Source organism: Ceratotherium simum, chromosome X (assembly GCF_057802395.1).
Source record: "Ceratotherium simum simum isolate JZ-2026a chromosome X, ASM5780239v1, whole genome shotgun sequence".
Classification (NCBI taxonomy): domain Eukaryota; kingdom Metazoa; phylum Chordata; class Mammalia; order Perissodactyla; family Rhinocerotidae; genus Ceratotherium; species Ceratotherium simum.
In genome coordinates, this window is record NC_141940.1 from 12,667,810 (window position 1) to 12,681,538 (window position 13,729).

A 13,729-nucleotide genomic window follows, 5' to 3' on the forward strand; every position below is an offset into this window, starting at 1 on the left:
GAAGACATGGCTTTTCTGGAAGACATGGATTTTCAGGAAGACCCGAATTGTCTGGAAGACTTGGATTGTTTGGAAGACGTAGATTTTCTGGAAGACCTGGAGGTTACTGGAAGACATGGATTTTCTGGAAGACATGGATCTCTAGGAAGACATATATTTTCTGGAAGATCTGGATTTAGTGGAAGACATGAATTTTCTGGAAGACGTGGCATTATCAGAAGACCTTGATTTAGTGGAAGACATAGATTTTGTCTGGAAGATGCGGATTGATTGGAAGACTCGATTTGGTGGAAGATATGGATTGGTTGGAAGACTTGGATTTTTCCGGAAGATGTGGATTGACTGGAAGATCTGGATTCGGTGGAAGACGTAGATTTTTTGGGAAGACGTGGACTGAGTGGAAGACCTAGATTTCTCTACGGAAAACATAGATTGACTGGAAGACCTGGATTTTTCTGGAAGACATAAATTAGCTGGAAGACCTGGACTGACTGGAAGACTTTGATTTGGTGGAAGACTTTGATTTGGTGGAAGACATAGATTTTTCTGGAAGACGTGGATTAGCTGGAAGACCTTGAAATTGTTGGAAGACGTGGATTGTCTGGAAGACCTTGAAACCATTGGAAGACATGGATTTTTCTGGAAGACATGGATTTCCCTGGAAGATATAGATTTTGTGGAAGACCTGTAATTGTTGGAAGACTGGATTTACTGGAAGACATGGATTGCCTGGAAGATGTGGATTGTCTGGAAGACGCAGATTGTCTGGAAGACTGGGATTAGCTGGAAGACCTTGATGTTGTTGGAAGACTTGAAATTAGTTGGAAGACTTGGAGTTGCTGGAAGACCTGGAGTTCTTGGAAGACCTTGACACTGGCACCATTGGAAACCCTGGACATTGGAGACATTGGAAGCACAGGATGTTGGAGACATTGGAAGGCCTGGATTTGAGGACATCGGTTATTCTGGACATTGGAGACTTTGGAGGCCCTGAACGTTGGAATTCATGGATTTTGGAAGCCATAGATACTGGAAACCCTGAATACTAGAGACATTGGAAGCCTTGTACCTTGGAAGCCCTAAACATTGGAAGATATGGACAATAGAAGATGTAGACATTTAGAAATCCTAAAATTGGAAGCCCTGGATATTGGGAGACATTGGAAAACCTGGATATTGACATATTCATGTTAAAAGACATAGAATTTGGAAGATGTAATTTTCATGATGCTGGAAGTCAAGGATGTTGGCAGCACTGGACATTAGCATACCTGGACATTAAGAGATCAGCATGTTAAGAGACCTAGTCATTCAGACATTGGGGATGTTGGAACATCTGAGTATTGAAAGACCAGGTTCTTAAAGATATTGACTTGGGCACTGGAGGAACTGGTGATAATAAGACATTGTTAAATCAGGATTTAGGAGACACTAAAAGTTGTAGGAACTGAATGATGTAAGTGCTAGAAGATATTGGAAGAGCTGGACTTGGACACAATGAACTACATGGACTCTAGAAGACCTGTATATAGGAGACATTGGAGGATTGGAAACATAGAATAATTGAAAGTTAGAACTCTGGACCCTGAAAGACAAGACCTAGAACTTAAAGATTGATTGTTGAAGATATTAGAAGACCTAGACTTTTAATGATCCCAATACTGAGGAGATTAGAAAACACTGGCATTGGAGATGCTGTAGGCCAGAGAGTGGAAGACATGGATGTTGTAACATTTAGAAGATCTGGCAGTTGGAGATGTTGGAAGCTATGGAGCTCAAAAGACCTGATGTTAGAGACACTGAATTACTGAAAAGCCTAATCTTAGAATTATTGCAAGGTTGTGTTGAAAGATATTGGCAATGTTGAAAGACTCTCATATTAGAACCTGATGTTACATTAAAAGACATATCATAAGGCTACTCTAATAGTCTTTATGACTATGGCATCTCTTTCACTAAAAAGCAAAACACAGGGAAAGGACATCTTAGGAAGATGATAAAGAGGAAGCAGGGAAATTCTAGTAAAGGCAAGTAGTTTGAATGGGTTGGAATCTATCTTCATAGTCTCACTGAACTGGCCTTCTGGATCTGTATTGGTTGACAAGATGGGAATGAGGAATTATCAAAGAATAAGCAATATAAAAGGCTAGGGGAACTACTTGGCTTTAGATCAGAGGTCAGCAAAGGTTTTCTGTAAAGGATCAGATAGTAAATATTTAAGATTTTGCAGGCCACACTCTTTCTGTTACAACTACTCAACTCGGCCATTGACAATACTGCCACAGACAATACGTAAATGAGTGGGCATGGCTGTGTTGCAGTAAAACTTTATTTAAAAAAAAAAAAACAGTTGGGCCAGATTTAACCCAAGGGCCTTAGTTTGCCAGGCCCAGCTCTAGATGCCAAATCTAGGGTATAATAAACTTAAGTACATTCTAGGCTAGCATTCACACGCAAGAGAATGGATAGAACAATATGAAGCCCAGTGGCAAATAAAGATATTATGTACATGATGACACTCAAGAGATGAGGATGGCAAGAACCTAACAATGGAGTTTAGATCTCCACTTAATTGTCTCAGGGGCCCAAACAAGAAGATCTATATTCAGAGCCAAAATTAAGTGGGTAACATTCAGGACCCCAGCCAAGTGGGCTAGGGTTCAGTAAGAATGCCCTGATTTAGTAGGCTGGAAGCTTAAGAAGAAACTTAAAGAAGAAACTCACCCTTACAGACTGAAGTTTTCCTGCCAGGACTAAGCACCACTCACCCAAAGAGAAAGAGAGTCCCTAGCCCAGGACGGACAAGAAGTCAGTGGCAAAACCCTTGCTCTAAGTCCCATGTTCTTATCATTCTGGCAGTCATCATACCACTGCCAATTAATCAAGAGCTAACTCTAGGTGTTTGCAGTGATGGAGGAGAACAGGAAGGAAACTACAGCTTGGTAGGCTCATCTCAGGGACTCTGGCTTCAGGTAATAAGTCTAATTTCTGATCTTACCCACCACAGCATTAAGTGACAAGCTTAAGAGATCAGGGTTGAGCTGTAGGCTGAAAATCCTTAGTACTGAATCAGATAGGGCTAAAGAAGACAGGGACTATCACATATATTGCATGAAGGGGAACACTGGCAGACAAAACTGATTAAGGTACACTGGGCCTGGGCCATGGTTTAAAGGTTAAGTAGTGGAATATATAGACAATGGGCAATCACTAAAGATTTTTGAACAAGGAAGTACCAGGATCAGAATTGTGCACAAGGAAAGTTAGTCAGCAAGGTGCTGAATACCAAAGACTACTAGATATATATACTAGAACACCAGACTCCAAGTGAAAGCGCTTAAAGGGTTGGGATGTGAGTTATGAGGCCACTACAATCATCCAGGTTAAGTGGTAGTAGGGGCTTGAATTAAGGCAGTGGCAATTTGTTGCTCAGCAGACACAGCATTAGAATTATGATGAATACTCAGCATTCTGAATACCACTGTTTTAAGCTTCTTGAATGCCATCACAGAATACATGAAATACAAAGAAGGTCAGAAGCTAGTTATGAGGAACTGTCGTCGCCTAGCAAGATTACTTAGACATCCAATTTCTCTCAAAGGCAGCTGAGCTAATAACTTGGTGGTTTAAGCAAAGTAGGTCCTATATAGCTTTATCTTTAGCTCCTATTAACACAGAGTGACTCAATTATCTTAAAAGTGGAACCAAGTGGATAGATTATTTTCTAGAGAATAGGCATACATCCACGTGAAAAAAAGGTCATTATCTCTAATCACTATATAAATAAATATCATGGAAGGATAACCTCACTATAAACACAGCATATAGAATCACTGCAGGTCAAGGCGAAACATAGGGACACAGGAATTATTGTTTTAGGTATCTCTCACAAGCAGAGAAAAATATTAAAAAGCAATTTTTATTCCTTCTCTCTTCTTAAAACCATCATGCATACCTTATTTCGAGGGAAATTAGGTAAAATATTAAAATTTTGCAAAGACAGGAGTAAACTATCATATTCTGTTCAATAATGCTTATTCATGTTATAATAATAATAATAGCAACAATTTATTGAGCGCTTACTATGTGCCAGGCACTGTACTAAGCATTTCATATAATCTCATAGCAATCCTATAGTGCAGGTATTTTTGACCCCGTTTTACAGATTAGAAACCCAAGTCTGAAATGGTTAAAAAACATGTCCACAGTCACATAGCTGGTAATTAGCAGGGACGGGATTGAAAAAGCAGGTCCTCGTGCTGACTTCTCACACCCCAATAGCCCCAGGGTTATCCTGCCAGGACTGAGCACCACTCACCCAAAGAGAGGCAGTCCCCAGCCCAGGGTAGACAAGAAACCAGTGACGAAGCCCTCATTCTAAGTCTCCCATTCTTCTCATTATGGAACTCATCATACCACTGCCAATTAATCAAGAGCCAACTCTAGGTTTTTGCAATGATGGGTTAGTTATGTCTTTGGCTTTATATAGTAATGCAAGAGAGATGAAATGCAATATCTCAAGCATATTAGATTCATATTTAATTTCTCAGTATTTGTTATTCATGTTAATGAAAGTACTATTTATCCTTTCGTCTATTTTCTATTTGATTTTATGGTTCCCAAGAACATATACACTCTGTTCATAGCACATCATATTTATTTCTGAATTATTAGATAAACAACCATAACACACTGACATCAAAGGTCATTAAAAGGTAATACTATGTAAAGTTCAATGATCAATGTATTTCACAGCACAAACATGGTTCACATACTCTTTTAGACTATACACGCTGGAGAAGCCCTTTATTAGCATTCAGGTGGCGGCAGCTATGTAATCCAAATGTGCAGTTTAAAAGAGCCTTCTTTGCATTTTGAACTTAAACGATTTTCAACAAACAAAAGGCTCTTTTTAAATGTAATGCCCGTTTTCTAATATTTTCTACAAATTTCAGCAACCTGGGCTGCCCTTTCTCCCCATCCTCTTTTTCTTTTTCTTTTTGCCACTGGTTAAATATATCTGTAAAAAAGGCAATTTCTGTGCACTTCATAATATTGAACACAAGAATCTACCTGAACCATTTGACAACAGAAAGATTCTTTCTACTCAAATTGTGCATTAAATATACTAAATTTCAGCTTTTCAATTTTGGGGACTATTCTTAACTTAAAAAAGAAACAAGAAACACCCATTTACATGGTAGTGTTGTCATTAACTTCTATTTCTACCACTTAGCCTATACCAACTTTCACATCCTCCTGTAAGTTATGCTGATCTGTTAAACTAAACCATATTAAAATGTTCTATCATTTACCCTCATCAATGATACATCTTATATTATTTTAACTGGATATTGCCTTGAACAAGAATTAGATTTACCCCAATATTTTATTTCAAATGGCCTGGGAACTAAACAAATGTTTCCATCTTATCAAGCCAAAATCTAGGCATTCCTATGACAACTAAAATCATACAATAGACAGTTTCCCATTGTATTATTTAATATTAACAGTTCCTGGTTGATGCTGTTCAATTTAAACTTTGATTTCTCTAATTCTGGTCAAATTAAGAGAGAAAATTGCCAAGGCAGTAATCTCAATGAATGGTAAAATTATCAGGGAAGCACATTCTTTAAAGGCATATGGAACCACTGATTATACTGGTAAAACAATCTTGAACTAAAAATATTTACCTCTATATATGATTAAGAATATGCCAATTATCCATGGAACCTTGAAACCGTAACCATACAGAGTTCTCTGCTTTGGTTTATGGAAACAATAGATACCAAATGTTAAAGTGTTTTACTCACAACATTTATGCATTATTATTTTCCCGAAACCCTATATCTCAGAAGAAAAACAGCAATTATCACATCAAAGGAAACTCACAGAAGGTACTCTTGATTTTTCCTATCTGAAAGTTGATGCTGTTTGTTTCCCTTTTCTCTATGGCATCTATGCCTAATTCTCTTTTCTGGGAGGGACTAAAATGTGGTAAAGCCTGAACCACAAACATAATTTTTAAAATAACAAGAACACAATACAGTAATATTACTACTTACCTTGGTCTCTATGAAAGGGCTCAGTACTCTCGAAATCAACCAATGAGGTTGACGCACCTTTCTCTCAAGATAACAATGTCAGAGACAGAAGAACCTTAGAGGCCAAGTGGTCCTATTCTCTCACTTCACAGATAAGGAAAGAATAGGGTGATTTTGAATAAGACCATCCATTGAGCTAGTAGCAGAGCAGAAACTTGGAATCAAGGTTTCCTAGCTCCTGGACCCACTACCAATTGTATTATATTTTCTATTATAATTCTGTTTAGACTTGGAGCTGTGGTTTACAACCATGGCTGTATAAAAATGACTTGAGGAGCTTTCAAAATATACAGATGCTGGCCCCATCCCTAATTCAGCATGTCCAGGGGCAGGTCCCAGAAATCTGTATTTTTCAAGGCTATCTATCATGATTTTGACGTGCAGTCAGTGTTGAAAACCACTGTGGCTTACAGCAAGAGTGTAACCTCCTCTGGCACTGTGGCAAGTCACTAGATTCACAGCACCCTATAATGGGTTTTCAACTCTCATCTGCCTCTTTTGAACTTGTCGAGGAATGTCTACCATCTCAATTATAACTATTCAAGCAAGCCCTTTTAACTTTTGTATTTTCTTTTCCTTTTCTCTGATCACTTCAAACTCAGATATAGGTAGCCTATCATTCAGACTTCCAGGCTGAGGGGAAAATTACTGGATTTTCACCACCTTTGCGGAAGAGGAAGTATCAATATCCCTTTTCTGGAGGACATTCAACTGTTCAAATCACTGGGAAGACCAGATATGAGAACAAAGATCTATGGAAATGAACTCTAGCACCCTCTCCTTGATTAGGTACCAAAGTAAACCCAGGAATCCATTACCAACGTACTGCCTTTCAGGACCAACCAATAGCTACCTTATACAATTGCAGCAAAACAAATTAATCTATATCAAACTAGTTAAAAGGATAGGGTTTCGATCCTTTCTGTTGAGATAGTAAATTAGGCTTAAACAGAATTAAAACAAAGTTCAGGATCAAGAGTACAAAATCAAATTGTCCAACCAAGTAGAGTTGTCCCCTCCCTAGGCTCTAGAGTTGAGTTCCTGAAATCCTCATTGTAGGGGAATTTGTGTTGGAGGAACTGATGAGCTTTGGGGGAAAGTTGGGGCAGAGAAGGGACTATTATGAAAGCCCAGACAATTGGTTTGTTCACTGAAATAAAACACTAAGTAAAGTGAATCTTAATGGTATTTTACTAACTTTACATTAGCAATACTGATTATTGGGCAATTGATTTCTATTTCTCTCTGATCTCAAGGTGAGGACAATCATGCATCAATGAAAATGCTGGTCATCACTATAGTGATAGGGAAAGAATCAAGAAAATTGGATTTTGTCTGGAAACAAGTAAGCTCAGTCTTCTGCTCCACTTTCATGCTCCAGCATATGGATCACCACATCATCAGAGCTGGTGGACTCTGAATCCCAAGGTTCAACTATCTGTGTGCAGCCTTTCTGCCTGCTTGTGCGAGACGGGTTTGAATGACACGGCCTGATGGTTCAGCCTCTTTTCCCCTGTTGAAGCAAGCAGAGAGAAAAGACTTATTGCCCTTGTTTGAAGGTTTCTTCTTACTGTTTTACAGAGTTGTGGGTAATCATTTAAGCCTTGCCTGAAGGTCAATAAATATTTCACCAAAGGATCTCTTTCCTCTGAATCATCACAGCAATTTGATTTGCGGAGTGAGTGCTTCAACATTCTTCGAGTTCTGGATGTTAACCTCTGCTGACATCTTTTATCAACTTTCAATGTGATCACATCTCTGAAGTATTTCTCAACTATCTTCTGAGGGTGAGAATTTGACAATTCAGCAACGTCATCTAATTCAATGTCTTCAAATCCTTCACTACTCAAACGTTTTGCAGATGCTACAACATTTTCAATTTCTTCTACCACCGGAAGGAAACTTCCAGAATCAGTTACAACCTCATTCCAAAGTTTCTGCCAGGCTCCATTAAGGGTTGACTGTTTTATTTCTCTCACTGATTCTTCTACTATCATTAAAGTGTTACAAAGGGAGAAATTTTGCCAAGCTACTTTCACAGTAAGTTCTGGTGTCTCTCTCATAAGATCTGCAAGGTAGTGAAAAATACGCCAAGTATTGTACATCACAAACATTTTTAGCACTCCCAGATGCATGGGTTGAAGGAGTGGAGTTGTACTGGGGGGAATGGAGATGACTTTAACACAAGGATTGGCATTTACTATCACACTTGTGTCAGCGGGAGCAGTGTTCAGAATCAGCAACACTTTGAATTCAAGATTTTTTTTTTGGTTTAAATGTTGTTTAACCTCAGAAACAAACACTTCAAAAACCGGTCCAAAAAGAGTTTCTCAGTGATCCATATTTTATGGTTTCTCTTCATGTAAACAGAAAAGTGTTTCTGGTATTCTCTTTTAAGAGGGCAAGGATTTGGAATCTGTGAAGCAACATGGATTTAATCAGAGAGTCACCAGAAGCATTGGAACAAGTAGAATTTTGAGCTTGTCTTTTCCAGGCTTGAAGCCTCTGGTCTTTTTCTCATCCTTTGCAATAGATGTGCAAGTAGGCATATGCTTCCAGAACAGGACCGTTTCATCAGCATTGAAGATCTGTTCAGGCAAATAGCCATTTTCTTCAATCAGTTTCTTCAGGTATTCAGGATGCTATGCAGCAGCTTCAAGATCTGCTTCCTCTGGCAGCCACTTCTTTCCATACAGACCATAGTGCTTCTTAAACCCATCCAACCACCCGTCGCTTGCAATGAATGTTATAACTTTTTGTCCAGACTGAAATTTACACTTGCATTTTTGTGATGCTCACTGGCGGATTATCCATACAGAAAGAGGCCTATTCAGTCTTCTCTCTTTTAAAAGCCACAAATGCAAATCTCTGTTCCATTTTCTCTATTTTGGCATTTCAAGTTATGTATGGTTTTATCAATGGTTCTGGTGTGCCCCTTGATGCACTGGCCCTAACAGCTTTCTCATTTTTATTGTACGAATTGTAGACCCATTAATACCAAACAAAAACACCTTACAGAGGTGTTGGTTTTACCATTATCAAGCATTTCGAGAACTTTCGTTTTGCTTGCTACAGACAGCACCTTTCTTGTCTTTTCACTCTTCTTGCATTTCTATCCTCCACCTTCTTGCTTTTTTGCTTGGATGCCATTCTTACCCAAACTTACACAAATTTACAATTATTGAAAATTTATATCACTGAGTGGTACACAACTCTAATTTGTAATAAATAAGAAGCAAATGACAACATTCACAAGACAAATAAAAAAAGGCAAAACACTGTTGTATGACTACATATGTGTGTGATCGACGGCTGCAGAGGGAACAACAGGCAGAACAACAAAGGTAGAAGCAAGCAACCCAAATGTTGGTCTTGTCACATGTCAGCAAGACAACATGATGGTGACTTGAACTTGCATATTGTTCCAAAACTCTCAAAGGTCCAGACTAGGTAAACTCAAAATTTGTATGAGAATGACTTGCAGTTGTGAACGGATCATGGAACTCAGGAGTCAAGGGCAGGCCACCGGGCTGAGACAAGAAGCATAAGTATCATCATCTAGGAGAAAGCAGACACAAAAATTGGAAATGAAGTCAGGAACAGAGGCAGTCTGCATTAAGTAGTGAGGAGAACAGAAATTTGGAATAATAATAATATATGCCAAATTGCCCTTAGAAAGGCTAGACCAATTTGCATGCTCATTAACAGTGGATGAAAGTCCTTTTACCCCATATGTTCTTCAACACGAAATATTACCAACCTTTGTAATTTGTGACAAGCAGAAGGTGAATAACCAGGTATCTCATTTTAGTTTTAATTTTCAATTCTTTAGTCATCTTTCCATATGGTAAGCTGTTTCTATTTCTTCATCTTTAAATTATCTGTTCACATCCTTTGCCCACTTTTAAATTTTTTTCTTACTGATTTGTAGGCACTATTAGCATATCAGGGAACTCTTATTTTTAATTCCATGTTGAAAACATTTTCTCCAAGGCTATAATTCACTTTTTAATTTTATTTGTCTTTTGCCATAAAGACGTTTCAAATATTTAAGTAGTAAAATGTTTCATGCCTTGCTTTGAAATGCTTTCCCCTCCCTAAGATGATAAAAATATGTTGACATATTTTCTTTCAGAATTTTTATAGTTCTGTAGTATTATTTCCAGGTATTGAGGAAAGGATGGATACTCAATAAATGGTGTTGGAATAACTGACTATCTACAAGAGTGTCTGAGGCCTCTCTCAATGGTATTTCCCCTCTGTGCTAGAGCCACAGGGGTTCTGATAGAGTCAGATCCCCAAGATGACCAAGTTGAGGACTCAAGTTGATTCCAGTTGATCACTCAATTTCTCCAGAGGTCAGTATAGCTTGAGGAGAGGAGTGTCCAAATGACTAAATAATTACTATACATTTTGCTGGCTTAAGTTCTGTTCTGCTGCCAAGATATACTCCTGACTTATATCAACTGAGTGACACTACCAAGTTCTTAGATCTCTGATCTTCTGATAATAGCTTCACTAATATTTAATGAATAGTGACTCACAGCTTTGGCACAACAGGAGAAATTTGACTATGAATTGGCTGTTAGATGAGATTAGGTGATTACTGTTGACTCTATTAGGTATAATAATGGAACTGTGGTAATATAGGCAAATAACTCACTTTTGCGGGGGAGAGCTGAAGCAAATACACATATTATGTAATCAGGAATTTATTTGACGGAAAACGTTAACAATTAGTAAATTCAGGTGGCTGGTAGGTGGGCATTCGTTGCACTATTCTTTCTATTTCTCTGTAGGTTTGAACATTCTCATAATAAAATGTGTGTGTATGTGCACATGTGTGCATGAAGTAATAATCTCATGTTTCATGGGTACATTTTAGGCATTATCACATATATATCAGTGGCTTTTTAGCTTAAATACAAGATGAAGAGGTACAACTAAAGAACAACTGATCATTGGAGGGAAATCACTTTAAATGAAATATTTTCCTCGCTTTAAGTCAATAGATTAAATACTAAGGCACTATGAAGCCTGAATCCCAATATCAATTTAAAGGTAAGAGACTCAATTTCCAAGTGTTCCTTTTTCTCTACTAATTCTGAACTGAAGATTTTAGCAATTTTACCTGAAACCAGATTATTTGAACCTAGGGACAGTTCAACTTCTTGATACTAATAAATGTTTTCTATATCATACAAGAGATGGAGATTTATGAAAGGAAATAAGGAGCAAACGACCATAAAAACTGATAACCCTGGGTAGGGAGAATGACCACCATAAATTCAAGTAAATCACTGGGTAAAACTTCATTCAACCAACTTTCAAATGATAGAATACACTTCTACCCATAAAATTCGCTTTGGGTCAGAGTCTCATCCTGTGTTCTCTGATCTTGCGAGGGATATGTCACTTTTGTAAGATGCTGGAGGCAAGTTAGTATGAAGAATAAAGCCTCTGAAATAAAATTCCTATGTGAACTTTCAGTTCTGCAAGCTGTATAGAGACTTGAAGCTGTTAGGATGCTAATAAATAATAGTGCAATCAAGTGCATCTCATGGTATTTTTGCAAGGTACGTTTATCTATAGGGTTGAGAGTCTAACATCATTCTTCTAGTCCTTGTGAGTCCAAGAATGCCTGGCATCCTCTGTAAGGAGAAATAAAGCCTAGCTGATTGAGCTCGGTAGTCATGAGTTGGGGTTCACACTGCTCAAGTGCCCAAAAGGGCAGGAGGATCTCAGGATGTTTTTTCTGTCAGCATTCCAATGGAGAAGAACAACGAATTTTTTTAAATGCCATACCCTGTGAGGATTTGTATGGACAAACAGGATTGAGTTCATTGCAGCTTCTATTATGAAAGGACATTTGGTCTTAAGGGGTTTTTCTTTTATACAAGCTGTTCAGAGTTATCATTTTCCTCCTTCATAAATCTTAAAACACACACACACTCAAACAGTGAGCTCAAAAAGTACAGATCATCAGAATCATTTAACATTTTAAAGTATAATACCCATAAATGGTAACCAATGGTGAGGTTTCCATGAGAAATCTTATTTTTTTCAAAATTTATAAACTACCCACAACACATTTACTAATAAGATAAACAAAGATGTCATTCAACTGACCTCTGAGACCAAACAAAAATAATAGAGCATTTCAAAAGTAAACCTTCATGATCAAAAATTTCAGACATTCATTCATTCTCCTCAATCAACTCATGCTGACAAAGAGCTTATGATGTACAAGGCTATGTGATATGAGGAATAAAGAAATGAATTGAGAAAAAACCTTGATCTCAAGGAACTTAGTCTTCTAGGGAAGATAAATATAATACAATATAAGACAGAAAGCCACACGCTCCCTAAGAGTCGCAAACAATGTGTAATGGGGGCCTAATCTCCCCCTTCTGTCTATTCCTACTTTATCTACCATGGTTCAGGCCCTTCTCATTCTTCATGCAAAGAATGGTGTCACTTGCTAAGTCATCTGCCTGTCACACTGCCTCCAGAGCAACCTTTCTAACCTAGGGGTCTAATCCAGTACTTCCTCCACTTTAAATCACTCCAGTGAGTCCCCACAGCTTATTGAATCAAGTCCAACTTCCTTCTGTATGAAGGTGCCTGCCTACTTTCCCAGTCTTATCTTTCACTACCCCTTCCTTTCCTCCTCTGTAATCTACAAGTTAAGGGGCTATTTCAATCATCCAGACTTCCTTAACCTTCAACACTAGTTCAAGTACCACCTCTTCCTGGAAGCTTTCCCTGCTCCCTCTGGCTGGCTTCTTCGAGGCACTGGCTGGCTCTGAAGCACTGATAGGAGCTCTCAGTCTCCCTCCCATGATTACTCTGATTACAGCATTTAGGACACTTCACTATAGTGCCATCTGTTTCCCCGTGTTTTAATCATTTGTGAACGCCTTGACAGTATCTGGAACAAAATAGGTCCTCATTTTATTGCATAAATGCTTATGGTAGAGAGAATAAGAACTGCATGCAACACTCACAAAAGGGTCAGCATTTGAATTGGACCTCGAAGAATGGGTAGGATTTCCAGTGTGTGAGAAGGGGGAAAGCAAACGGGGGGGGGGGGGGCGGTGAGAGGGGGAAAAGGCCTAGGCAGGAAAATCCTGGGTAATATGGGGATTAGATTAGATGAGGCTACAACACAGGGTGGCTGAAGTGGATAGCAAAAAACAAACTTGGAAAAGTCTGTTGAGGCAAATCATGGAGGGCCTCAGATGCCAGATTTCTTTGGTGAGATGGAGTTATGTTTAACTGTCTTGATATTAATGAAAGGGTTTATGTTTGCAATGAATAAGAAAGCAAGTGTTTAGAATAAATTAGACCTATTCCTTGTTACCAGGTCTCGGCACACACATTCCTAGGAGAAAAAGTCCTAACTACTCGTGTCCTAAATAATTTAGGGGTATCATGCTGATATTTATTATCACATCGCTATTTTGTTCTTGCTATTTTAGTCTTTGATAACAAAAACAGTTATGAAATATCTTCACTTTCGTTCTATGGTTCGATGGGTCATTAATCAACTAGACATCCATAAGTTCTCAATAATCTATTTTTCATATTAAAATTTCATGCAAAATCTTGCATATTTCTTTACT

The 13,729-nt window shown here is 38.2% G+C and overlaps 1 protein-coding gene across 3 annotated transcripts in view; it reads right to left on the minus strand.

Moving 5' to 3' along the window:
- Window positions 1-4,639: 4,639 nt before the first annotated feature.
- LOC147911744 (uncharacterized) overlaps window positions 4,640-13,729 on the minus strand; it is a 261,214-nt gene continuing 252,124 nt past the window's right edge. For all 3 annotated transcript variants that reach the window (XR_015550492.1, XR_015550491.1, XM_087426927.1), the window contains one exon: window positions 4,640-9,662. Coding sequence is in view for 1 of the 3 variants with exons in the window: in XM_087426927.1 (XP_087283053.1) it covers window positions 9,659-9,662 (4 nt within the window). In the remaining 2 variants the exon portion in view is untranslated. The remainder of the gene's footprint in view (window positions 9,663-13,729) is intronic.